The 25,860-nt window shown below is 40.9% G+C and overlaps 1 protein-coding gene across 4 annotated transcripts in view; it reads left to right on the forward strand.

The window, feature by feature from the left end:
- Window positions 1–25,860, forward strand: part of LOC138978180 (EF-hand calcium-binding domain-containing protein 4B-like) — a 77,603-nt gene that overhangs the window by 41,943 nt on the left and 9,800 nt on the right. For 3 of the 4 annotated variants that reach the window (XM_070350841.1, XM_070350840.1, XM_070350839.1), the window contains exons 9-20: window positions 2,300–2,398; window positions 3,624–3,695; window positions 6,029–6,089; window positions 7,097–7,135; window positions 11,988–12,076; window positions 14,851–15,192; window positions 15,611–15,665; window positions 16,344–16,479; window positions 16,943–17,024; window positions 18,275–18,389; window positions 18,674–18,784; window positions 19,749–19,825. In XM_070350841.1, the coding sequence (XP_070206942.1) occupies window positions 2,300–2,398; window positions 3,624–3,695; window positions 6,029–6,089; window positions 7,097–7,135; window positions 11,988–12,076; window positions 14,851–15,192; window positions 15,611–15,665; window positions 16,344–16,479; window positions 16,943–17,024; window positions 18,275–18,389; window positions 18,674–18,784; window positions 19,749–19,825 (1,278 nt within the window). The remainder of the gene's footprint in view (window positions 1–2,299; window positions 2,399–3,623; window positions 3,696–6,028; window positions 6,090–7,096; window positions 7,136–11,987; window positions 12,077–14,850; window positions 15,193–15,610; window positions 15,666–16,343; window positions 16,480–16,942; window positions 17,025–18,274; window positions 18,390–18,673; window positions 18,785–19,748; window positions 19,826–25,860) is intronic. The other variant, XM_070350842.1, reaches the window with a different exon arrangement.

Consider the following 25,860-nt stretch of genomic DNA (forward strand, 5'->3'; position numbering starts at 1 on the left):
TCTTTCAAAATAAAACCTTGAAATCTTTGTGCTCAAGTTGAAATCAAAAAGGCTTGGAAAGATACAAGAACTTAGTGCACAACATTTTTGACTCACATGCGAAGCAAAAGTGAGTCTATGTACTCACCCGAGTCGTCCGTCCGTCCGGACGTCCGGAAAACTTTAACGTTGGATATTTCTTGGACACTATTCAGTCTATCAGGACCAAATTTTGCAAGATGGTGTATGATGACAAGGCCCCAAAAAACATACATAGCATCTTGACCTTGCTTCAAGGTCAAGGTCGCAGGGTCCATAAATGTTGCCTAAAAAACAGCTATTTTTCACATTTTTCACATTTTCTCTGAAGTTTTTGAGATTCAATACCTCACCTATATATGATATATAGGGCAAAGTAAGCCCCATCTTTTGATACCAGTTTGGTTTACCTTGCTTCAAGGTCAAGGTCACAGGAGCTCTTCAAAGTTGGATTGTATACATATTTTGAAGTGACCTTGACCCTGAACTATGGAAGATAACTGTTTCAAACTTAAAAATTATGTGGGGCACATGTTATGCTTTCATCATGAAACACATTTGGTCACATATGATCAAGGTCAAGGTCACTTTGACCCTTATGAAATGTGACCAAAATAAGGTAGTGAACCACTAAAAGTGACCATATTTCATGGTAGAAAGAGCCAATAAGCACCATTGTACTTCCTATGTCTTGAATTAACAGCTTTGTGTTGCATGACCTTGGATGACCTTGACCTTGGGTCAAGGTCACATGTATTTTGGTAGGAAAAATGTGTAAAGCATGTGAGTCGTATGGGCTTTGCCCTTCTTGTTTTTAATGATTGTAGTGTTTCATTTTTCAGTCTAGATGTCCTTTCTTTATCCCCGAGTACGTTAGTACAAGGGTCCAGCAGACTTTAATTGTCTGTGTGTGTGTCTCGACTTAACAGCTTATTGCTGGGAAACTACTGGGCGCAGTTCGTTCAAAAGTTGATACACTAACTTGATAATAGGTCCGATTGATCGTATTAAAACTTCATAATGTTACCTGGGACCTAAATGCGAAATAAACCACAAAAAAACGACTTGGCGGTGGGAGGAATTCGCGGTGCAACAGCCAGCCAGGCAGTCTGATAGAACGGTGCAAGGTCTCGGCAAACCAAGACTATAATGCCATACTCGTAGCAAAGCCGCCGAATGGTACCGTAAACCAAGAATAGTGACGTAAGAAAATAGAATGTCGTCTTTTGATTTGGAACGTGACGTGTTTTAGAATGGAGATGTGGTAGTGTGTGTGTGTGTGTGTGTGTGTGTGTGTGTGTGTGTGTGTGTGTGTGTGTGTGTGTGTGTGTCTGTGTGTGTGTGTGAGAGAGAGAGAGAGGGAGAGAGAGAAGGAGTGAGGGAGAGAGAGAGTGTGTGTGTGTGTGTGTGTGTGTGTGTGTGTGTGTGTGTGTGTGTGTGTATGTGTGTGTGTGTGTGTGTGTGTGTGTGTGTGTGTGTGTGTGTGTGTGTGTGTGTGTGTGTGAATGTCAGAAGAGTACTCGGGTCCAGCGCGAGCGTTTTTTATTTCAGTTCAAATAGATTCACAGCTTTAGAATGCTCAATATTTTCTCCTAACATAGAAAAGTATTACATCAGTTTTAGTTGCTGTTGTTAAATAAATAGTATCTAAACAAATTATTAGAAAGCAAAAGGTGCTAATAGGAAGTTTCTAGTTGCAAATCTTGCACTTTTTTATTTCAACTTGAGCACAAAGATTTCAAGGTTTTATTTTGAAAGAAGTTGAGCAGCCTTTCCTTTCAAGCATGCTACAATTAAGCGCCATATCAGTGCATACATCAGTAACATTCTGCTGTAAAAGCTAAAGGAAAGCCTTTACTATGAAATTTAGGTATATATTCTTGCTTGCAGAATGCTTGTAAGTTTGCATGCAGAAACATTAATTTATTACCCACCTATAGCATTGTCTCAAAATGAAAGTGATAAGAGTTGTCCGTCCCTGACATAGCCCGCGGCGCTGTCGGCGGGTAGTTCCGGTTGTTTTGTTTACGTCCAAAATGGCTGAACGAGAGAAGAAGATTAGTGGTGGAGGGAAACGTTACTGTGTCTGCTGTTTAAACTATGCGGGTAAAGAAGTTGAAGGGCAGATTGTCATGCTGTTTCATTTTGCAAACACAAACCGGAACTACCTGCCGTTCCAGGGGCGCAACTCTGTCCGACTATCGCGTTAGTTTCGAGACAGTGCTATAGCAAAAACAATAAGTAAGAGGCAGGTTTTATAGCGAATTGTATTTATGGTTAGGATGGTGGAACGCTCTGGCAAGAGTGACCGCAATAGAAGCAGTCTGGCTTGTGAAGGAGTCAAACACAAAGACAAACATCCAGCGCCAGGAAAACCTCGGTGACTTTGAAATAACCTTGAAAAAGTTTGCTTCCTAGATGTGTAGCTTGCTTGCTGACATGCGTACTGCCTAATGAGCTTCAGCTTGCTAGAACCAAGAGTTAATACAATGGAACCTGCCTTTTAGAACTTAAAACAGAAAATCTGAGAAAATAGGATCTTAAATTGGGGGGGGGGGGGGGGGGGGGGTCCATGGGGGGTTCCACTGTAATCTGTTTTGCTAACATCTTTGGATGTGTGGTTTTGTTGTACATGTACATCATTATGCAAAAGGGTCAGTGAGCTAGAACAGACTAACAGTTGGGGATATGATTATGTAGGTGGAGTTGGGGTCGATAACTGAGTACTGTTAGCAGAATCTTTTCTTCTCCTTTTTAGCAAATATATACGAATGGCGAAGATGAAGATAACATAGAAAGAAAGTTAGGGCCCCGGAGCCTATGTAGCCTTTCCTGTGTATGTGAATTATAGTTGAAGGTAGACTTGTACAATAATTCATAGATGTCTCGAGATCTCTTGACACTGATGAGTGCATTTATGCATTAATTTAGAAATGCATGTGTAACTGGCTTCCCACTAACAACTGAAGCATATATTTTGGTGTGTTTACAGTGCTATATTTGCACCATATTTGTGCACTGAGCTTGCTTGCTAGTGTGTGTGTGTGTGTGTGTGTGTGTGTGTGTGTGTGTGTGTGTGTGTGTGTGTGTGTGTGTGTGTGATTTACATTTTAAAGTGTTATATTTTTTTTATCAGACAAACAAAAAGAGCAATACTGTATTACGTACACCCCCCTGAATTAACCTGTTGTAATTAAGTGAGTCATTAGTAACATGATGCAGTGACGAAGTAAGTCAATAATTTGTGCACATGTACTGGTTACCACCGTCAAAGTGTTATCGTGAGTTGGTAAAACATATAAATTCAAACATTTTCTAATGTTTGTTTTGTGTTCAGAAAACCATATGCGTGTTAATTTGTACATCAAATGTAAATGTAATTTGAATAATTATGTATTTTTTGGGATCTGTAAGTCATCAGTTTAATCAATAGTAATTAAGTTTATGCATGCTGCAAGAATAGGACAAAATAGTTTGTGATTTTTTATTTCATTTAAAAAAAAACCCTTTGCTTTTGTTTATTTGTTATTTTTCTTTGTCTGTGGTCATTTACAGATTGTTTTATTATCTTGGAGATCTCATTGACTTCTATGAATTGCTTTCAGGGCTGCGCTAAAGCTGTCCGAGGGAATAGCCATGGAAAGAGAGACCTTGGTCAAACAACTAGATCTGCTGAAGTGAGTGTCTGTTTGTCAGTCTAATTGTCAATTTGTGCATATGTTCCTTTTTTCACCACAGCGTTTGAAAAGCATACTTTCTTCTTTTCATATGTGCTCCAATAATTCAGTTACTTTCTTTTGTGGACGACTAGTCGACTTTGTTGAGTAGATAGCTGAGGTACAGTCAAACTTGTTTGCAGGGCCAACACCTTTCCGGTTCTTGTTGGAAATCCGGGTTTTTTTTAACTTTTAAAACCGGAAAATCCGGTTTCTTAACTCATTGTCTCCCAGGTACGTATATATCCCTACCCACTCATATGGCTCTATCCCAAGGAACACGCATATTGAAATCCCACTGGGTTCCCAGTGGTGAATAAGTGGGAAGAGGATGGGAGAGTGGGCCCACTCCCATCCCACAGAACTCCCACAGTCAAAGCTATGGGAAGAAAGTGGTATAAACCTGGGCCGTCCCTCAGTCTCTGGGAAACAAGCTTGCACTTCGACAGAAATGGGATAAAAGTGGGAATTCCCTCTTCGTTCCCACACAGCGTGCGAGGAAAATGTTCCGACGCTGCGAGCGCGAGTCACACTGTCACTGCGCGAGTCTGCAAGTTGCTCCATCGAGATCGGTGACGTCACAGCACACGCTGTTTACACTAGACTCGTTTGAATCGTGGCAAACGTTGAATACACCGAAGTATTTTATATGTGTGTAATTATTGCAGTTCTGTTAATAACAACTGTTGTCTCTAGAATGGTTTATTTACTCACGTGATGACTAAATATTTTCAAGGATTTTTGTTTTCACTGCGGGACTATTATTCTGCCCTGTTCAGTTCCGCGTTGGGCCTGCCGATTGTCGGATTGAGAGTGTGTGAAATTTGCTACAATTGCCGGCGAATAGACTGTGAATACGTTCCGTGCGCGCGAGTATTGCATGTGCATGGATTAAAGATTACATCTGAAGAACACCGAGTAATATAATGGCGGTGCTTCATATTCAACAAAGCGAAGACGATCAGTGGGATTACTGTCAAACTCGAAGGTTGATGAACGCATCAACACGGCTTTCCCACGGCACGTGGCTGCACGCGCGCTCGATGACTCGATTTGAGTGATTAAAAACTAGTGTGTGTGTGTGCTTGAATATGTATCTGTGTGTATCAGTTGTTCTTGTTTTTGTTTTTCTTTATACATTGATGATTTTTAAATTCGCAGGATTCTTGAGACGTTCGCAAGAACCCAGTCCTCTACGGAAGTCAGAAGAAGAAAAATTAAGAAGTCCCACACGTTTCCGATTTAAACCCCACTTGTTTCCCACCCGAATCCCACTTGCTTCCCACTCGCTTCCTACCTGAATCCCACTCGTTTTCCACCCGTGAATCCCACTCGTTTCCCACCCTGATATCCCACTCGTGCCCCACCCGTTTTCCAGTCGTGTCCCACTGGTTTCCCACTGGTGTCCCATTTACTTCCCACTGGGGTCCCACTGGAAGTCGTAATCAAATCCCACATGGCGCCCATGTGGGACTTCCCACAACGTCACCATGTGGGATCCCACTTGGGGCCCACGTGGGATCCATGTGGGAAGGTTACTTGGGATCTGACCAGGTACGGATATATCCGCTCAGACTGTTAGCTTCGGTCGTTTCCTGTAACGCCCATCTAACGCCTGCATTCTAGCGTGTTGATACACAGTTACTACACAGTTACTACAATTCTGAGTGACCTGCTGCAACACAGCTGGTCTTGGCTAAAAAAAACTTTGGTCAACATAGGTGGGGTACAAAGGGTTAAAGTAAAACTTTAATGGTCTGGATGGTTGATGGAGGCAAAATGTGTATTCTTTTATATATAATTTATGAACATACATATATTGGTACATGTACCAGGACAGGCTGTTCTTTGCCTCTACAAGATTAAAAAAAAAAAGTCTCAACTTCTAGACTTTGGGGCCTGTCGCCGTGGACCCTAGCTGCCAGGCCTTTCAGGTTTTTCACTTTTGGGGGGGTGTTAGCCCTGTGTTTGGAATGTGTCTACCCAAGGGATCAACCAAAAGTGCAGGTTGTCATAGACAAGTGGCCTCTATAGAAAGGTGAATTTTATGGAGACATTAAATCGTTCAGGATCCTTTCGGGTGGTTGATGTAATGGGCAGGTCACAATTAAGTTGTTATGAAAAGGTAAGGGCAGGATTGGCTATATTGCTCTGACAATGTGACCATTCATGTATCATTTAATTTGTTCTGCCGTTTCTTTGTTGTTGTTTTTAATTTAGCTGTATACTAAGTTCCATGTTGTCATATTATTTTGCTGAATAAAAAAAAAGATTTTTAGCCTTGTATTTTACAGAGATGTAAACAAGAAGTTGCTGGATGACAAGGACGAAGCAGAGGCCATTGAAGCAAGGCGGGTACAGATGTTAAATTCCACTCATTCTCATAATCATTTTTTTTTAATAAAAGTTATTTCTTTGGTGGGCAGGTAACTTCAGGTAACGGAGCACATAATCATAAGTCTAACCATAGTCTTGTCTTTGCCATGAAATGATTAGCCAGATCTTTATATATTGCATCACATAATCATAGTCTTGTCGTTTGCCCTAAAACAATTAGATCTTTGTCAAATGCATATCATGTAGTCTGGCTTTTGGTAAACAAAAAAAGCCAGATTTTGTTGCATTGGAACGCTGTTTCTTGAAAAGTTAAGGTGTTAATTGCATACCTTAGGGGAAAAGGATGCCCTAATTTCAAACACTATAATTTGGTTTAACATTTTAACATCTTAATCACAAAGATTGACACCTAAACGTATAGTGGAGCCTTTAATTGCTGCTTTTCCTAAGACATTAGCCAACGTTATTGTTACTGACCAGCTTTAAGTATACTTATAATCAGGACTGGGGCAGCTTCTGTATATGCAGCATCCTGCATGTGTGTTTGTCTTTTGGTAATTATTTAACAGCATTAGTAGACTTTGCATTATTGGGTTATACGTGCAATTGTGTCATGTATTTCATTTAAAACTGAAGTACAGTGCTTGCGCGTCTATAGGCATTTAATAGTCCTATGTATTTGTGTAGAGCAACACCTGGATATAATTGATCAGATTTTATGATGACAAGCATTTATTTACAGCCCGTCGCGATATAACCTTCGTGGTTGAAAACGACGTTAAACACCAAAGAAAGAAAGAAATTTATTTACAGGTGTGCAGATGGTTTGGGAGGGGGGGGGGGGTAACAGTGGGAGTTATAGTGAGGGAGATAGGGGTTCTGGTTGATTGACAGGGAAATTTGTAGAATAGTAAACATCTGCACCAAGAATGTTACGAAGGAAGTTGAGCATACACACTATTTTGTTGTCCGATCAAATCCCAGACATATATGACTGCACGCTGTATCTTTCTATGTGCGTTCAGGACGACTCCATTCAAGGAGAGGTAGCGGCGTCGCTCACAGTAAATTAATTCTCTTCTCTCTCAATCCCACAACCACCTGGGTCTTTTACACACTGCCGGGCTTCTCTCCATCCCTTTTATTTGCTGTCCTGACATTCACTGCGGGAGAACACAGCGCCTTTCCTGGAGTTTTTCAGTTTCTGTTAGTTTTGCCGTAGGTTCTGTAAAAAAAATAGTGAGGGCATTCTGATTCAGTTTCAGAATTGTAGGTGTTTAGTTATTAGTTGGGGAAAATGAAGACGTCTACTTTTTTTGGCTGTAGTTATGTGTTATCCTTTCTGTGGTAGTGACATAATTATTGTTTTGTGATGTAAAGAAATAGACTGACAATCAATCATTATATCAGTTTGAGCATTCTCTGCCTTCGGGATATTTCTGTCTCGTTTGGTGAACTTTGAGGACAATGTAGTTATAGGATTTATATGTGTGTGTATATAATGTGTGTGTGTGTGTGTGTGTGCATGTGTGTGTGTATGTGTGTGTGTGTGTGTGTGTGTGTGTGTGTGTGTGTGTGTGTGTGTGTGTGTGTGTGTGTGTGTGTGCTTGAGATTCAGATCATGAATTCATGTATGTTTGTGAGTATATGATTCAAGCGGTTTTGTGTGTGTGTGTGTGTGTGTGTGTGTGTGTGTGTGTGTGGCGGGGATATAGCTCAGTTGGTAGCGCGCTGGATTTGTATTCAGTTGGCCGCTGTCAGCGTGAGTTCGATCCCAGGTTCGGCGGAAATTTATTTCAGAGTCAACTTTGTGTGCAGACTCTCTTCGGTGTCCGAACCCTCCCCCCGTGTACACTACATTGGGTGTGCACGTTAAAGATTCCACGATTGACAAAAGGGTCTTTCCTGGCAAAATTGCTTAGGCACAGTTAATAATTGTCTACCTATACCCGTGTGACTTGGAATAATAGGCCGTGAAAGGTAAATATGCGCCGAAATGGCTGCAATCTACTGGCCGTATAAAATTTCATCTCACACGGCATCACTGCAGAGCGCCTAGAACTGTACCCACGGAATATGCGCGATATAAGCGTCATTGATTGATTGATTGATTGTGTGTGTGTTTGTGAGTACGTACATGTGCATACAGTATGGGTGTGCATGAATGATTGGATATGTGCATGAGTGTTTACTTGTATGACGGGCGCTGTGGCGGGGTGGTAAGACGTCGGCCTCTTAATCGGAAGGTCGAGGGTTCGAATCCCGGCTGCGGCCGCCTGGTGGGTTAAGTGTGGAGATTTTTCCGATCTCCCAGGTCAACTTATGTGCAGACCTGCTAGTGACTCATCCCCCTTCGTGTGTACACGCAAGCACAAGACCAAGTGCGCACGGAAAAGATCCTGTAATCCATGTCAGAGTTCGGTGGGTTATAGAAACACGAAAATACCCAGCATGCTTCCTCCGAAAGCGGCGTATGGCTGCCTAAATGGCGGGGTAAAAACGGTCATACACGTAAAATTCCACTCGTGCAAAAACACGAGTGTACGTGGGAGTCTAAGCCCTTGAACGAAGAAGAAGAAGAAGAAGAAGTTTACTTGTATGTTTGTGTTAAATTAAATGCTTGCATGCACTGCCATCATGCACTAGTATTGTCTTTTTTTCAATGAGAATAACAGTCAATGTACTGAATGTATCAGTAAGAGGCAGCATTGGAACTAGCTTCATGTTATATGGAACTTGCTCTTCTTAAATATCTGCACTTGTACCATAAGCCATAGATGAATTAAGACAGAGAGTGAGCATCCATTTCAGACAGAACGTTGTGATCACCAGCCTTCTCTCTGACGGTAATGAACTTCCAGCACAGAATCTTCTTCTTGTGCGTTCCCATCGTCATGGCAAACTGTGTTGTTGATGAGACATAGACTGCAATTGCCCGCAGGGACTAAATTCAAATTTAATTTGATGACATCAATAAGTTCATTCATTAATATAAATCATACATGACATCTAACTTAGTTTGGTCATTTTTTTCCCTGTCTGCAAACATTAGGCTTATTTCTGTAAGTGGCTTTGTAATGAACACGTTTTCAGCATAATGTCTTTTAAATTTCATGTATTTATTTGTTAACTTGCATCCATGACATTTATAGAAAGGTAACCGTATCATGACTCTCACATTTTTTCTTTATTCATTTCTTCAAAACGTTCGCACGGAATCTTGCAAGTTTTCTGACACTATTGACTTTCATCTTGGTAAAATAGCATGGTAAATATCTTTCTTGAACTGATTCTTTTGCATGACAAAAGTGTTTATCATCAACCAGAAACAGGTTTTACTATTTCCACATTTTTTATTCTCCACAACTTCGGCTTTGTGCAACTGAGCCTCTTAGCTTTTTATCTCAACCGTCTTGACGAGTTAGGCTGATAGGTTGAATTTGACCTCTCCAACCCGTAATGGGACTGTGTCCACAATTAACGTTCCCATAATGGGCAATATAAAGCATCTCTTCCGTATTATGAGCGATATTAGCAATTTGGTGAACGATAACATCATTGCGTGTATTTGTGACCAGTGAAACAATTGCATTAAATTAATTGTGAGGGGAAGTTTTGCAATTTTTGTCACAAAGGGATCTGCACAGGATTGCTTTGTTTTGATTAACTTAAAAAGCTACCAATGCCAAATGTTGTGATTACCAACACATAATGTGGCCTTAATTGCAAGGCGGATGGTTTGCATGGCCCATTGTCAGAACACCTTTTGTGGGATCTCTCATTAGGGGTTGGCATTGGTAAAGTTCAACAATATCAGTTCTAGAACCTGTCGCGCACGTTCACCGTCCTTTTGAAGCTTTTTTAATTCAGTCTCCAGCATGCTGCAGTAGGTACTGATGCGCCTTTACTTTGGATTGAAAGAACAAAAAACACAAGTACTTAAATTCAGGAGGTGAAGGGTTTTAAAATTCATTGAAACCTACAGATGAAATGGTTTTGCTAAAAGTGGCAGCCTGATGCTTTATATTGTTTGATTTTGAATGAATCTGCTTTCTTTTTAGTAGGGTGTTTCAATAATGCTTAGGTTTGGGTTGATCGAATTAGTAATCTGGAGTAGTCTGCTTCACTTGTTTCATAAATATTGAAATAGCATGTAACATATATCTGCGTTGTTGTTGTTTTTTTCAATGGTTTTTTGTTCTTTTTGTTTTACCCGGTTAGCAGATTGTTAGAGGGGTAGCTGGTACATATACTTTTTGTTTTCCTTGATTAAAAAAAACTTTCAGGTTTTTTAAGTTTTTTTTTCATTCTGATGTCTGGGTACTTCACTACTTGTTTTCTCTTTTAGCAGTTTATATAGACATCCATGTGCATGTGCATATATATATATATATATTAAGATCTTGGAAAGGGTTTTTAATTTTTTTAACTTTTATTTTCTTATTTATTTTAAGGGGATGGCCTGCAGACAATTGCATGTATATATATATACTTGCATAATAATAATAATGCTAGAGACAGAAGAAATATGATTATAATTTTGTTTAAAAACTTGTTTTGTTTCGTTTTGAATCCTGAGTTAAGAATTACAATCCCTTGAGAAGTTCATATGTGTCTTTGAAAGTTACAAAAGTAATGCAAGGGGTGGATTTTTGTTGTTGTTGATAAACAGATAAATATACAGTATCAGACAATTAATGACTGACACAATTCTGTGGGAGTAGTAAGTTTGTTGAAACTAAAGCACCTTCTTTCAATTGAAAAGAGTTTTTTTTTAAAGATGCATGCATAAAGGAGATGTATTAGCATCTCTGTCATCTTGAATTGCACGTCAGACTATCACACTGAACGGGACATTCAGGGTGAAAACATTCGAGTTCATCAAGACAAAGGGAGAGTATCTATATGTTGCAATGCACTGTAGATGCCAGGATTAATGTCCCTTGTGGCACGGTGTGTGCAGGCTCTGGCACAGCAGACAAAGGGAGAGTATCTATATGTTGCAATGCACTGTAGATGCCAGGATTGATGTCCCTTGTGGCACGGTGTGTGCAGGCTCTGGCACAGCAGACAAAGGGAGAGTATCTATATGTTGCAATGCTCTGTAGAAGCCAGGAGTGATGTCCCTTGTGGCATGGTGCGTGCAGGCTCTGGCACAGCAGACAAAGGGAGAGTATCTATATGTTGCAATGCTCTGTAGAAGCCAGGAGTGATGTCCCTTGTGGCATGGTGCGTGCAGGCTCTGGCACAGCAGACAAAGGGAGAGTATCTATATGTTGCAATACTCTGTAGATGCCAGGATTAATGTCCCTTGTGGCACGGTGTGTGCAGGCTCTGGCACAGCAGACAAAGGGAGAGTATCTATATGGGCGGGGATATAGCTCAGTTGGTAGCGCGCTGGATTTGTATTCAGTTGGCCGCTGTCAGCGTGAGTTCGATCCCAGGTTCGGCGGAAATTTATTTCAGAGTCAACTTTGTGTGCAGACTCTCTTCGGTGTCCGAACCCTCCCCCCGTGTACACTACATTGGGTGTGCACGTTAAAGATCCCACGATTGACAAAAGGGTCTTTCCTGGCAAAATTGCTTAGGCACAGTTAATAATTGTCTACCTATACCCGTGTGACTTGGAATAATAGGCCGTGAAAGGTAAATATGCGCCGAAATGGCTGCAATCTACTGGCCGTATAAAATTTCATCTCACACGGCATCACTGCAGAGCGCCTAGAACTGTACCCACGGAATATGCGCGATATAAGCGTCATTGATTGATTGATGTTGCAATGCACTGTAGATAATAATAATAATAGATGCCAGGATTGATGTCCCTTGTGGCACGCAGACAAAGGGAGAGTATCTATATGTTGCAATGCACTGTAGATGCCAGGATTAATGTCCCTTGTGGCACGGTGTGTGCAGGCTCTGGCACAGCAGACAGAGGAGCCCCAGAACAAGCGCAACAAGCTCGTCAAACAGGGATCACTACTCTCCAAGTACTTCCCAGGAGGGTAAGGGCTTCCATTATCTGTGTGTGTGTCTGTCTGTCTGTTTTGCTATTGTACATCGCCTTGAGCTCTAGCGAGAAGGGGCAATTAATGAGTGTTCATTATCATTATTATTATTAATATTCTTATATTATTATTATTATTCATCTTCTGCTTTAAACAATCCATCCGTTATGCTAAAAGGGTTAAAGTGATAGGCCTGGTAGAGAAATCTGAGAATCACAGGCTATTGTACATCACCTTGAGCTCTAGCGAAAAGGGGCAATTACAGTGGAGTCCAGCTATAACGAACCTGGGTATAACGAAATCCCTCTTTTAACAAACTGCCATTGATTTCCCGGCAGACAGCCTTCTATTTCTTACTTGTTACTTTCCGGCTACATCGAACCTTTTGAGCTCATTTGCATAACGAACCCCTCTTTTAACAAACACGTTTTCATCGCCCCAGAGCCGTTTTGTCTCTAAAAGTCACAAGGCTACAACGAACTGATGTCAATAATTGTCTCCCAAGACAAAAATACACAAACACAAGTGCACATCGCGTGATGAGCGAACTCTGAACAAACTAACAGCGGGAGGTGCACGGAACAGATCGAACCACAACCGAAAGTTGTGGTGACGTCATGACATTTTGCGATGTATGTCAGCGAAGCTTGTGCACATGTGGTCTGTTTTGCTAAAAACAATGGCCGACGAACATGGTTTCAAAATCTGGAACTGTGTTTTTGTTTTATCCGATCCGTGACCGAGTGACGCGATATAGAACCACGCATTCGTTTGAATCAATACTCTCCTCAGGCAGTGAAGTCTCCTAAATTGCTCAACACTGTGGAAAGTCTGGAGTGCAGTTATGTCCCGTGAATGAGCGAGTCAAAGTTTTATCGTGAAAACTGACGCTTTTCATGCACCTCCCACTGTTAGTTTGCCTCTCTCTATGGGTTATATTATGAAGCTGTTGAAAACATGCAGAGATTGTACTCTCCAAGGAAAGATCGATGGGACGATCATTTGAAGGTGATTGGGAAAACTTGTCTTGAGGCCCCATTTAGGGTTGAAAACTCTACAGCGAATTACTGATATAACGAACTAAAATGTATCTCCCTTGTGATTCGTTGTACCCGGACTCCACTGTAATAAGTGTTCATTATTATTATTATCATTATTCATCTTCTGCTCTAAACATACCATCCCTTATGTTAAAAGGGTCAAAGTTATAGGCCTTTTAGAGAAATATTAGAATCACCTTGCCAAACATGACATTGACAGAGCAAAGTCTTTATTATCTTGCTTCCAAAGCCGATGCAAAAGGACTTGCATAGTCCATATATACTTGAACATGTAAACAAAAAATACTAAAGCTAAACTTTGTTCATGAATTCTTGGACATGTGAAAGGACTTGGTGATGGTCCATGATATGCCTGGACCATTCTGATTACATCGCTCAATGGCTATTGCCAATTATCTCTCTGACCGGTCGCGAAAGTCCTACGCGAATCTATCAAAACAAGATATCTCCCATATGTTGTTTGCGAGCCGTGTTCGCGAGACGAAAATAATTGCAGATTGGCCGACTTCGACAGTGATCTCCGTTCTGTTCTTCACAGTTATGATAAAGACATCGTTCTAAGGTCAAAACAAGTCGAAATTTTGGGACTGCTGCCGGAAGGAGACCGTAATATATGGTTGCATCACTACAGAAAAAATCGTCTGCTTCAGCGAACGCCGAAACCAAACGGTTGATTATCACATGACACTTTTGCCATATTTAGAGTTGTTTGCACAGTAAGTACAGCCGTGAAAAAATAGCTCCCTTGAAACTGTCTTACAAATCAATTCCTTTGTAATTTAAAAATTACACAACACCATGAAAAATCATTATCGACGATCGCGAATCTGCTTATATCAATAATACATTACAAAAAGCTCTAAATATGTAAAAAAATCGGTTTCCTTGCCAGACAAGGAAACTCAAGGCATCCTGTCAGGGAGAGAATGAGCCGAACTCATTTTGACCTGAGGTCAGGATGATACCTGGACATGAAAAGGTACAGTCTATATATATCCTGGGACGTGTAAAAAGGACTAACGTAAAAGACCTTGGTCATTCTGCCATAAGTGCAGGTGGCTGAATACACCTAAACACGCAGACACCTGGGTAGCGCGACTCCGTTGCTGCTAGCTTTCCACTGGGAGGAAGCGACCCGAATTTCCCAGCAATGGGACAATAAAGTAATGAAAATGAAAAATGAATATGCTAACAGCATGTGAAAAGACTACTGAATGACTATTAACACTTTCCACCCCACCTATGTTGACCAAGGCTTTTTTAGACCAGCTGTGCTGCAGCAGGTCACTCAGGATTGTAGTAACTGTGTAGACACTGTGTAGCAACACACTGGCATGCAGGCGTTAGATCGACGTTACAGGAAGCGACTGAAGCTAACAGTCTGAGCAGATATATCTGTACATGGTCAGAAAGAGCCATATGAGTGGGTACGGATATATCCGTACCTGGGAGACAATGAGGTAAATGAAAAGACTATTGAATGACTATTAAATGAAAAGACTATTGAATGACTAATGAAAAGACTATTGAATAACTATTAAATGAAAAGACTATTGAATGACTATTAAATGAAAAGACTATTGAATGACTATTAAATGAAAAGACTATTGAATGACTATTAAATGAAAAGACTTGAATAACTATTAAATGAAAAGACTATTGAATGACTATGAAATGAAAAGACTGTTGAATGACTATTTACCGTTGCAGGCCTGCCCCAACAAGGCAAAGGTCCGAGACGCTTTCAGAGGATCTAGAGGATGTAGAGGATATCGACGCTGACGACGACATTGAAATGGACGACTTGACGGGCGCACAGATCTATACTTTTGGGGGCAAGCACCATGGACATGCGGGGACGGCTGTTCAGGCTGGCGTTGCTATGGCAACCCTTCACAGCGCCGCTGACGCTTCAACAGCGAAGAACAGTTATGGGGGAGGGGCTAAGGGAAGGGGGATGAAGGGTTCACACTCGCCGGACTTTGGACGTCTGATGCGGGAGGACAGTTATACCAGCGATGCGGAGAGCGAGGCAGTGGTGAAGAACACAGGGTGAGAATTGTTTTGTTTTTTTTCATTTATTTCATTACTTTATTATTTTTGTTTGTTTTCTGTGTGTCCTCACAAATCTTTGATTTATGTCTTTGTGTTATTTTTTTTTTTAATCTCTCCATGTATTCCTTGGAGGGAAGACACAAGATTCACTTGTGTCTTAGTTCCCTCCAAGCCGCTGAACATTTTGTCAAGATAAGTGTTGTCTAATGAGTGTTTGTCTGTGCACTTAAAAGACCGCTGGGTCGATATATCTGTGAACATAATGTTTTGTTTTGTCAATAATGAAGCGTTACAACAACATTACCTTTCTTTTTGTTTTAATTCTGAATTTTGGAGCGTTGGCAGTTGTCTATGGGTTTTTGGATTTGAGTTATATTTCAGTTTTTTCTTTCTTTCTCTCTCTCTGTTACTACAGGCAACTAGGATCTCAGACAGAGTCAATGGGAATGGGTGATGACATGGACGGTCAGGTAAGTCACATACTTTTTTTCTATGTCAGCCTGGAATATATTGTGTGGATAATCAGTCGAGAGATATGGGGTCCTGGTAGCTCAGTCGGTAGAGCACTGGACTTGTGACCCTGGAGGCAAAGGTTCGATTCCATGCTGTGGTGGCTCACAGATGGTCTCCATGCATGTTCCACCCCCTTGTCACTGCCATGGCATGGCTACTAGAATACCAGTCATTTTGAGAGAATTATACAGGTAGCTGATTACACCTAAACACACACATAAAACACACACACACACACACACACCCAAGCACGTTTAGCTAGGTTGACACAAAATAAGACCTATTTTGCACAATGCTATGGTTAAAATGCATAGCAGGGATGGCCAAATCTCAAAAGTTTTACTTGCCAGCCGGGCGAGTAACTTCAAGAAAGTCACTAGCCTGGTAGAAATGTCACTGGCCCGGTACCACGGTTGATCTGTAGTGTTTATGGCTTGAAAACTCGATATTAAAACCAAAAGTGTTGCATTTGACCAGAATTTTCATTGGCCAGCCAGGCAGAATTCTACTAGCCCGGCGGATTTTTTACTCGTCCCTGGCGATCGGGCAGACGATTTGGCCATTCCTGCATAGGAACCTGAAAAGTGCAATATTTACATACAATTGTGCAGTAAGTGTGAAAATGGTTTTTGCAGACTGAGGCAGAGCCACCAGCCAAGCTGAAGCGTATCTTCAAAGTGGTGTTTGTGGGGGACTCCGGGGTGGGCAAGAGCAGCTTTATCTTTCGCTTCTGCAACGACACGTTCAAGGCAAGCTTCAGTGCCACCATCGGTAAGCTATGCTGTTTTGGGGTTCCTTCATACTGGCTGTCTTCTTTGTCAGAGTTTAAGTGATGTAAACCCATTCTTGCATGGTTGAAACAACTTTTATTTAATTGCAATAGCATGACATTTGTACAAATTGTGATATTAGGATGCTTACTCAAGCACATGCTTTTTTGAGCAGATGCTTTAGAGTTTTACAAAGCAGAAATAAACATAACCCATTCGTAGAACAGGCTAGTGGACTAGACTATGAAAAATGTATTATACTGATATCAATCTCTCTGTCATCTTCAGAATTTTCAAGTAGTGAAACACAAGGGATAAAACAACACTTTTTACCATTTTGTTAATATTGGCTGCTTGGTTTAAAACAATAGGGTTTGCTAAAATGTATATATATATATACAAGAGGACACTATTTTGTGAACTGTGTTAGTGTACCTTTTCTTAGTTAATGATTTCTGTTTCAGGCGTTGATTTTCAAGTGAAGCCGCTGGTGGTGGGTGACAGTATAGTTGTGCTGCAGTTGTGGGACACAGCAGGGCAGGAGAGGTGAGCAAGAACTGCACACACTATGTCAGGTTTATTTTTATGGGTTGTGGAAGGTCTGTTGGTTTGCTTTGTAAGCACACCGCATGTGACATTTAGGCCAAGCGCTTGCAATCGGCGTGTCTCCACACGTGGTAGGCAATCTGTGCATTGAAGGACGCAATCACATCGGCAATGCCGACAGTCAGCTCCGATGTGCATACTTTCGAACCAAAAGAGTGTTATATTGAGCAGAAAGCACAGATCGGAGATAGTTCTCACTGAGATGGCAGTCATTCGCAAGAGTTCACTGGTACAGATCGCGCCTGACAACCACATGTAGAGACCTTCCGCTCGCTAGTCATTGGCCTACAATGTCACTTGTAGTTTGCCTCAGTATTTCCAATCAAAAGCATTACTCTTCCACAACCCATACACAAATTGATAAAATTATTTCCGAACAACCGGCACGGTTGGCCTAGTGGTAAGGCGTCCGCCCCGTGATCGGGAGGTCGTGGGTTCGAACCCCGGCCGGGTCATACCTAAGACTTTAAAATTGGCAATCTAGTGGCTGCTCCGCCTGGCGTCTGGCATTATGGGGTTAGTGCTAGGACTGGTTGGTCCGGTGTCAGAATAATGTGACTGGGTGAGACATGAAGCCTGTGCTGCGACTTCTGCCTTGTGTGTGGCGCACGTTATATGTCAAAGCAGCACCGCCCTGATATGGCCCTTCGTGGTCGGCTGGGCGTTAAGCAAACAAACAAACAAACAAAAAATTTCCGAACATCGTCTGTGTAATTCTGTTCAGGTTAGGTTTAGACGAAATATCACAGGTAAACAACAGCAAATTTGGCTTAGATTTTGGCGCATGTAACACAGAATCAGGTTTTTTTCTTTTCTCTGAAGGGGCTTTCAAAAATAAAAATAAATTAAGGTTCTGAAGGTTGCCTTAGTCTTGGAATGTTGCTTGGTAGAAATGTATTGTCCGTAGTATTCTCTGTGTGCTCTTGGATCAGGAGGGCATGTTTGCATGATGTCAAAGGGCGTGGAGAAAAAGGGTTTTGCTATACTTGAACAGGAGAAAAACAAAATCATCTAAAAGTGGACCAAGATGGGAACAACTTCTTTTTTAACCCTCAGGAAATTGCTGAGAGATCAGGGGAGGAGTATGAATCGGTTTGTGTGAATGCAAAACTGATTGATACCACCACAGTATAGAGCAGTCAGATTTTAATACTCGAAGCACTAGTTGATCTGTTGAGTTGGCATTCCAGGTATCGCAGTGTGACCAAGCAGTATTTCAGAAAGGCGGATGGTGTGATCCTCATGTACGACGTCACTTCAGAGCAGTCCTTCCTTAACATCCGACAGTGGATGGACAGCGTACAGGTACAACTGTTTGCTTTTCTGTCGATATGTTGCTGTGGATTAGAGCTGTAATAATAGTTTATAATTTGTGTGTACCTGCATGTGTGTGTGTGTGTGTGTGCGCTTGTATGTGTGTGCATGTATGCATCCTCCTAAATTGTACAAATGCATATGTGTGAGTGTGTGTGTGTGCATGTGTGTGTACACTTGCATTTTTGTGGAGTGTTCAGTCACCAACATGTGTGCCCTTACGCGTATGTACCTGTACAACCTTACAAATATAATGTTGACTTAAACGTGTACAGCAAGGTGTCGAGGAAGGAACAGTGCTCTGCATCATCGGCAACAAGATGGACATCTTTGAGTCTGACCCTGAACACGCCACCAAGGTCAAGGATGGGTCTAAGCTCGCTGTGGTACGTAATACCTTTGTGATAATGTATGTGTTAACTTTGAAACAACTACGTGTGCCAATAAGACTGTTGGAGGCTGTGTTGTGTGAAATGTAGGGAACGGGTAATGAATCACCAAAATCACCGACGGGCGCAGTGGCGTGGTGGTAAGACGCCGGCCTCCTAATCGGGAGGTCGTGAGTTCGAATCCCGGTCACTGCCGCCTTGTGGGTTAAGAGTGTAGATTTTTCCGATCTCCAAGGTCAACTTATGTGCAGACCTGCTAGTGACTTAACCCCCTTCGTGTGTACACGCAAGCACAAGACCAAGTGTGCACGGAAAAGATCCTGTAATCCATGTCAGTTCGGTGGGTTATGGAAACACGAAAATACCCAGCATGCCTACTCAACGAAAGCGAAGTGAGCTGACTATGCTCTCAGAGTATAGTGTGGGGAACCCAAATGAGCAAACGAGCTCACACGTAACCAGAAAATTCTGGAACGCTGAAGAAGAAGAATCAACAAAATTTCACTCAAACATGTATCAGTGACCAAAGAACAAAATGAGAAAATGGTGTGAATTAATTGTGTTTGCTTCTTTATTTTATCCAACATTAAGTTGATTAACAGCGTAACAAAACATGTACCCTGTTTAATATGTGATAGTGTCAAAACTGTAAAGTAGGCATGTCTTAGGGAATGAGAAGTCAATTTGTATTGTATTTAGTGCCATTTGTTTTGTTTGTTTGTTTTCATTGGAGAGTATTGAAGAGTGTGTGTGTTTGTGTTTGTAGAGAGAGAGAGAGAGAGAGAGAGAGAGAGAGAGAGAGAGAGAGAGAGAGAGAGAGAGAGAGAGAGAGAGAGAGAGAGAGAGAAATGTAAGCACTGCTATAGTTTGTACTCTAAAAGAATTTGTTATCTGTGTACAGCATATGTATTTCCTTTGTAAAATATTATGTGCTGAGTGTGAGCATTCCTCTTTGTTTCAGGAATACGACGCATTGTTCTATGAGACCAGTGCAAAAACAGGAAGCTACGTCACAGAAGCCATGCTTGGAATGGCCAGGTTTGTCCCACGTTTCAACGTTTCACATGTATACATCGTAGAAGTTCTGTTTGTATCATAAGTTGAAGGGGATGGGGTGAGTGGGTGCAGATAAATGAGGTCTCATTACTATGGCTGATGGGGTCTATGTCGACCAAACGAGTGGGATTCCCTGTAGGTGGAGTTCCCACAGGGTAGAGTTTTTCAATAAAACTTGCAAACCATACTCGAATTTCTAAGAAATATTAAAAAAAATAGAAAAACATCAAATTCTACCGATGTCGCAAAGCATCCTGTGACTTTCAGCGATATCAGTGAAACGCTACAGGAACTACACCCTGTGGTGCACCAGTAGTGGAATGCATGAATGGAGACTATTATAGTTAGCAACTAAACGTAGGTTCGAACTACGCAGTTCGTAACTAAAGATTTAGTCAGTCTGCAATGCATGAGAGCGAACTTGGTCGAGACTACTTAGTTACCAGCTAAAAGAGTAGGTCATAACTTTCAGGTGACGTCATAGGGAAATCCCCGTCATTGCGCAGGCGCGGTGAACTCTTCACCTTCGAAAGTGGTAAACAAACCAGCATGGGATTGGGAGCATGGTAACAGTGCGAACTTGAGTGGTTGATCGATGCAATATTATTTTGGCGAGCAAACAAGACAAACATAGGCAGAACGCAAATGTTTCTCTCAGTTCTTCCGCACACTACGAGAGCTAAAACTGCCCGACCGGGGAGATGTACGCAGCATATAGGCTGAGTCAGTGTCGTCGAAGATTTGAGTGATGGCTCAGTCAGTATGTACTGGGAAAAAGTCCGTGTCCCTCATACTGATTGTGCATTTTAAAGCAAAGCTGGAACTTTGTAACAGACAATGATGTATGGATGTATTTAAGTTTGTGTTTCAATTTATGGGAGCGAAACTGACATTTCTGAACTGAAAAAAGTCGTGTTTTGTGGAGTTTAGAGTTGTCAGTAGAGACCGAGTAATCGTTGAAGAGAAATAATTGCATGGTTCACCGATGGAGAGTTAAACGACCATAAAACCGCACCACAGGTATGTCACGAAGCTGTCTAAGTTCTACACTATACAACAAAAGAAAATTGAATGAGGGAATCAAGACAATAGATCAACTCTCTCTCTTTCTTTCTCTCAGTCTCTATCTCTCTCTCTCTCTCACACACACAGGCATACGCACACACTAACACACACACACACACACACACACACACACACACACACACACACACACTCACTCACTCTCTCTCTCTCTAAACCGCTAAGAGGGAGGGACAAAGTTGAGAACAAGAGTGCCAGATAAAGGAAGGAATGTAATTTGGAGCGATCATTAAACAAATTAAAGGCAGAGTAAGCCTCCCGTAAACCATCACAGATACGGTCAGGCTTTTACACACAGTACAAACACCCTTTCATTTAAACACTCACCAATTGAGAACATCCTAGGTGCCCTCCGTAAAGAGCGAACAATTTTCAAAGAATTTATTTTTGCGTGGTTTATCTTACCCCTGAGCCATCGTGAACCCGTGTGATCCAGTTTTCCCTTTTCACAATGCAGTCGTCATAGTTAGTCATTTGAATGCGACTCGACGTGAGCTTATCTACAATAGCACGTTTTTTTATGCACGAAACAACGGCTGTGGTTCACAAGAACTCTAGCGATGGCTTGTGACTGTTGAGAGGAACGGCGATTTGCACTGATAAACCGGCCGTCGTCTGCTACGACCCTTGCGTGACCCTGCTTCCGGGCTTTTCTTTTTTTAAACTTTCACAACTTCGAATTGTTCTGATCTTGTCTTGATGAAAAACGAATTCTTTTATGATTAAAGAATGTTTGTGTAACAAGCTGTCAATTTATTATTTAGATTTTAAAAGTTAGGTCTAGCGCAAAAACGAGGCGCCGTTGTTGTTAACGGAACAAGTCTACGAAAATAAATTCTTGGAAAATGTCTCACGCTCGACAGAAAGCAGCCAGGATGTTCCCGTTCGGTGAGCGTTCAAATGGAAGTATGCTTGTACTGTATTTAGACGCTCGGGGAGCTCTGTGATGGTTTACGGGAGGCTTACTGTGCCTTTAAGAAACAAGCAAGTTAGCAAGCAAATCCTTGAAAATGTGTGATGTCATACAAAAGGAGCCAACAATGTTTTGGCCTGGTGTTCTACTTACAAAATAAACTAGTAAAAGAATTGTGAGATGTAAAGAGAAAAGATTAACTGGAAACACTACCGAATTACAAGACATCATCAGTGATTTGAATCATGCACTTATGATTTTCTTCCTTTTTTCCAGATCGGGTAGAATACTTTATGTCAGTGACATATTTAAATGATTGCAATTTTGTGCTGGTCTTTAACATGAATAATTAGATACAATGAATACATTATTCAATGAGTAGGAAGTGACAATATTTTAATGTGTATGATCTTGTTTGATGAATGCCGCAAACACTCTGAGAAGTTCTTCTAAGCAAGCAAAGAAACAGAGGTAATGAAGTTGGATACTGAGATGACTATATTTTGTAACTTAGACACTCTGTCTATAAGGAAGCTAGCTGTTTCTTGAACATCATTTGAAAATTAATCTGCGCCAGTTTAAATGCATTGCTTCGGTATGGTAGAGCTGATCATCAAAATGCATCTCATGTGTGAAATTTTAGCTTTGATGTTGCACTGACTTCAGAAGACTAACCTGTTTCGTGAGTAAAAACTGCAAACATTTCAAGCTGACAAGAACAGAACGATGTTAAAATATAAGATATGATAAGGGAAATGTGAAGGATAATTAAACAAAGAATTAAATTGTAACCCACTCTGTACAAGTGGCGCGTTTTGCTGCATTGATCATCTTTTATTCTTTCATGTGTTCTTTTGAGTTTCCGACAACATTTGTTGTGTCATTGTGTATGAACGTTTTAATTTAAATGATGATAAACAATGATTGCATATTTTGTGTAAACGATTTCGCTCAACGTCTCAGATGTGGCATGCAGGCTTCACGTGGAATAAAACCATCCCTCCACTTTAACATATACCAGCTGTCAAAAACACGTGTGTTTACTTTGAAGTGTTGGAATGTTTGATCAATTAATTTGTTTAACTTCTACTGGCATCAATCCGCAAAATGTATTCATTCAAACATTCCAACTTTGCACATGACCCAGTCAGAATGTAAATGTTTGGTATGTATCAAAGTGTATAGATGGCCTAACCTCATGTAAGAGCCCATGCAGATATAAAATAGTAAGCCAAACTTGGCGTTTGCAAGAAGAACGGTGCCTTGAAACTGACAGCAGCAAGTTAACAACAATTTAATTATCCACAATCACAGTGTCACTCAGCTTTTCACCCCATCCAAACCACCAGCCATCCTCTCACTAAAAACCAAAACAAACTCCACAAAACACACACACACACACACATTAAAGCACAGAGAATCATGAGATTTGTTTGTTTGTTTATTCATCCTGTAGAATGTTTCTTTAGCCACTGAGCCAACTATAATACTCGTCATAAAAAGTAGGCAGATCCGTTTGAGGGCAAATCTTTATGATGAGGCCGTTTATTAAAAAAACCAAATACAGGTTGACCCAAAAACAATGCAACCCACAACAAGTTAATAACCTACATTTGTGGACATAAACTTCAGCCTATGCATGACCCTTCTACAAAGTGACAATTTTGAAGATCAAATAGGCTGACTTTTGTGCAATTTTAAATTAAGTTCCCAATTTTGGGGATCGACTCAACGGTACGGGTTTTAAAATTGAGCGGTAGCCAAACTTGCCCGATCTAAGCGCTCAAGATTGTAACATTCGGGGCAATTCGAATCACAAAAGTATACCTTAATCAACATTCAGACCTGGGAATCCCTGTTTTGGACTTGGAGTATTCTCAAACAAACTTGGTGTATTTTTTTTTTAAATGAGCGTACTCCACATTTAAACATGCTTCACACGCGTCTGTCTATGAGTATATAACTGCTTTCTTCAGGTCACCGATGATCTAGGGGGTGTATACTCAGACATTCAGATAATATAAAAGCTAAAAGTCTGGAGGGTTTAAATTAAGTAAGTATTGATGCCGTTCATGGTCAAACTTCGTTTTAGTGAATCGACCTCCGAATTTGGAATTTATTTTTTGAAATAGAGCACAAAAGTCAGACCATTTGACCAGTTACATTTGATCTACAAAATGTCCACTTTGTGGAAGGGTCATGCACTGGCTGCGGTTTATGTACCTTAAAAATAAAGTGATTCGGTCAACAGATGTAGAAGTTATTAGCATTGTTTTAGTGTTACATTTTTTTGGTTTATCCTGTATATGACTGAAAAAAGCCATTCATTCCCCAAACCTATTCAGAAAGCAGATTGGGTTTATATGACATAGTGTTTATACAGTGGAAAATACAACACAGAACCCCTGCAAAATCAAATTCGCAAAATCAATGTTCCCGCGTTAAAATTGACAAAAAATCAGAACTGCCAAAACAAAACATCTTCTGCACGTCAATAGAAAAAACAATTAAATCTGCATCCAAATCAGTCAGTTTTGTTCACATATCTGGTCTAACACTGACATTAAGGCATGTTGATTTGTGTAGGTGTCATTCCTCTGAGAAGCTGTAAAAGGCAGTTTTAGTGGGTAATGAGACAAAAACCGGTACGTTTTCGTAACTCCTCAACGCATTGCCTTCAACGTTGCGGTGATTTGTGCTAACAGTAGTAACACATGTGGGAAAGTTCATACGGATTTTAAAGTCATTTGAGACATTAGTCTGCTGTTAATTGACATGCCAGAAAGAGTTCTTAAATTGATGGTAGGTCTTCGCTGACTCATTGAAAAACAATTAATTTGTTGTTATCTTCAAGAACAATAACAGATGCGTCACACAATTAAATTTCATGTACATATTTTATCAGACATTGGCGGTATGAGGATTTCAACGCGAACATTAATATTTTGCCTCATTCAGAGCGCTGAGCGCAAATGTAGGCCTACGCCTAGAAAAGCTCACGGCTGACACGCTTAACTGATCATGGCTCTTGAAAGAGCATTTTCCAAGAATGTGTGTGTGCGTACAAGTGCGCTGTGAACAGTCATAGTTGAAAATGTATGAAATTAAAGGTAAATTGAAGCTTTCATTTTTCTTAATGCATGCTATTTTTTTTTTACAAATTCAGTTCATTGGACAGGGTACATTTTTATTTTTAAAATTCGTTCTGGCATGTCGCGCAACAGCAGAACTAATATCTCACATGACTTGAGATTCCGTGTGTACTTAACGACATGTGTTAGCCCAAATCACTGACAAGTTTTAAGACAATGCGTTGAGGAGTTACTGAAATGTACCATTTTTTTTTCTCATTTTTGTACTTAACGACGTGTGTTAGCACAAATCACTGACAGTTTTAAGACAATGCGTTGAGGAGTTCTGAAATGTACCATTTTTGGTCTCATTACCCGCTAAAACGACTTCAAAAACTGAGAGGATTGACAACTACAAAGCTCAGCATGCCATAGCGTTCATGTTAGACAAGATATATGTGAACAAAACGGACTGTTTTGGATAAAGATTTGATTGTTCTGTCTAATGACATGCAAAACATGTTTCGGTTTAGTTGTTCTGATTTGTGTTGTTGATTTTAACACGGGAAGCTTGATTTTGTGAATTTGATTTGTGGGGGGGGGGGGGGGGGGGGGGGGGTGTCTGTGTTGCAGGTTTCACTGCATAGACACTACGTCATGAAAACCCAATTTTGTTTCTGAATAAAGTAGGGAAATTAATGGCCTTTTCAGTCATATACTTGGTTTTTCAATCAACAGCCTCATCAGTAAGATCTGCCCTCAAACGCATCTGCCTACTTTTTATGACGGGTAGTGTAGAAACCTCTGCAAGCATTCTCAGCCGAATCAGATGGAAAAGCACAGAATTGTGATGGTACTCTGAATTTGATCATCGTCCCCAGCGAACCCAGGAACCAAGGTGCAAACAGCCTTCCCTTAATGTACGGTCCTTCCTGAAAAATAAAGAAAAC

Source organism: Littorina saxatilis, linkage group LG10 (assembly GCF_037325665.1).
Source record: "Littorina saxatilis isolate snail1 linkage group LG10, US_GU_Lsax_2.0, whole genome shotgun sequence".
NCBI classification, from domain to species: domain Eukaryota; kingdom Metazoa; phylum Mollusca; class Gastropoda; order Littorinimorpha; family Littorinidae; genus Littorina; species Littorina saxatilis.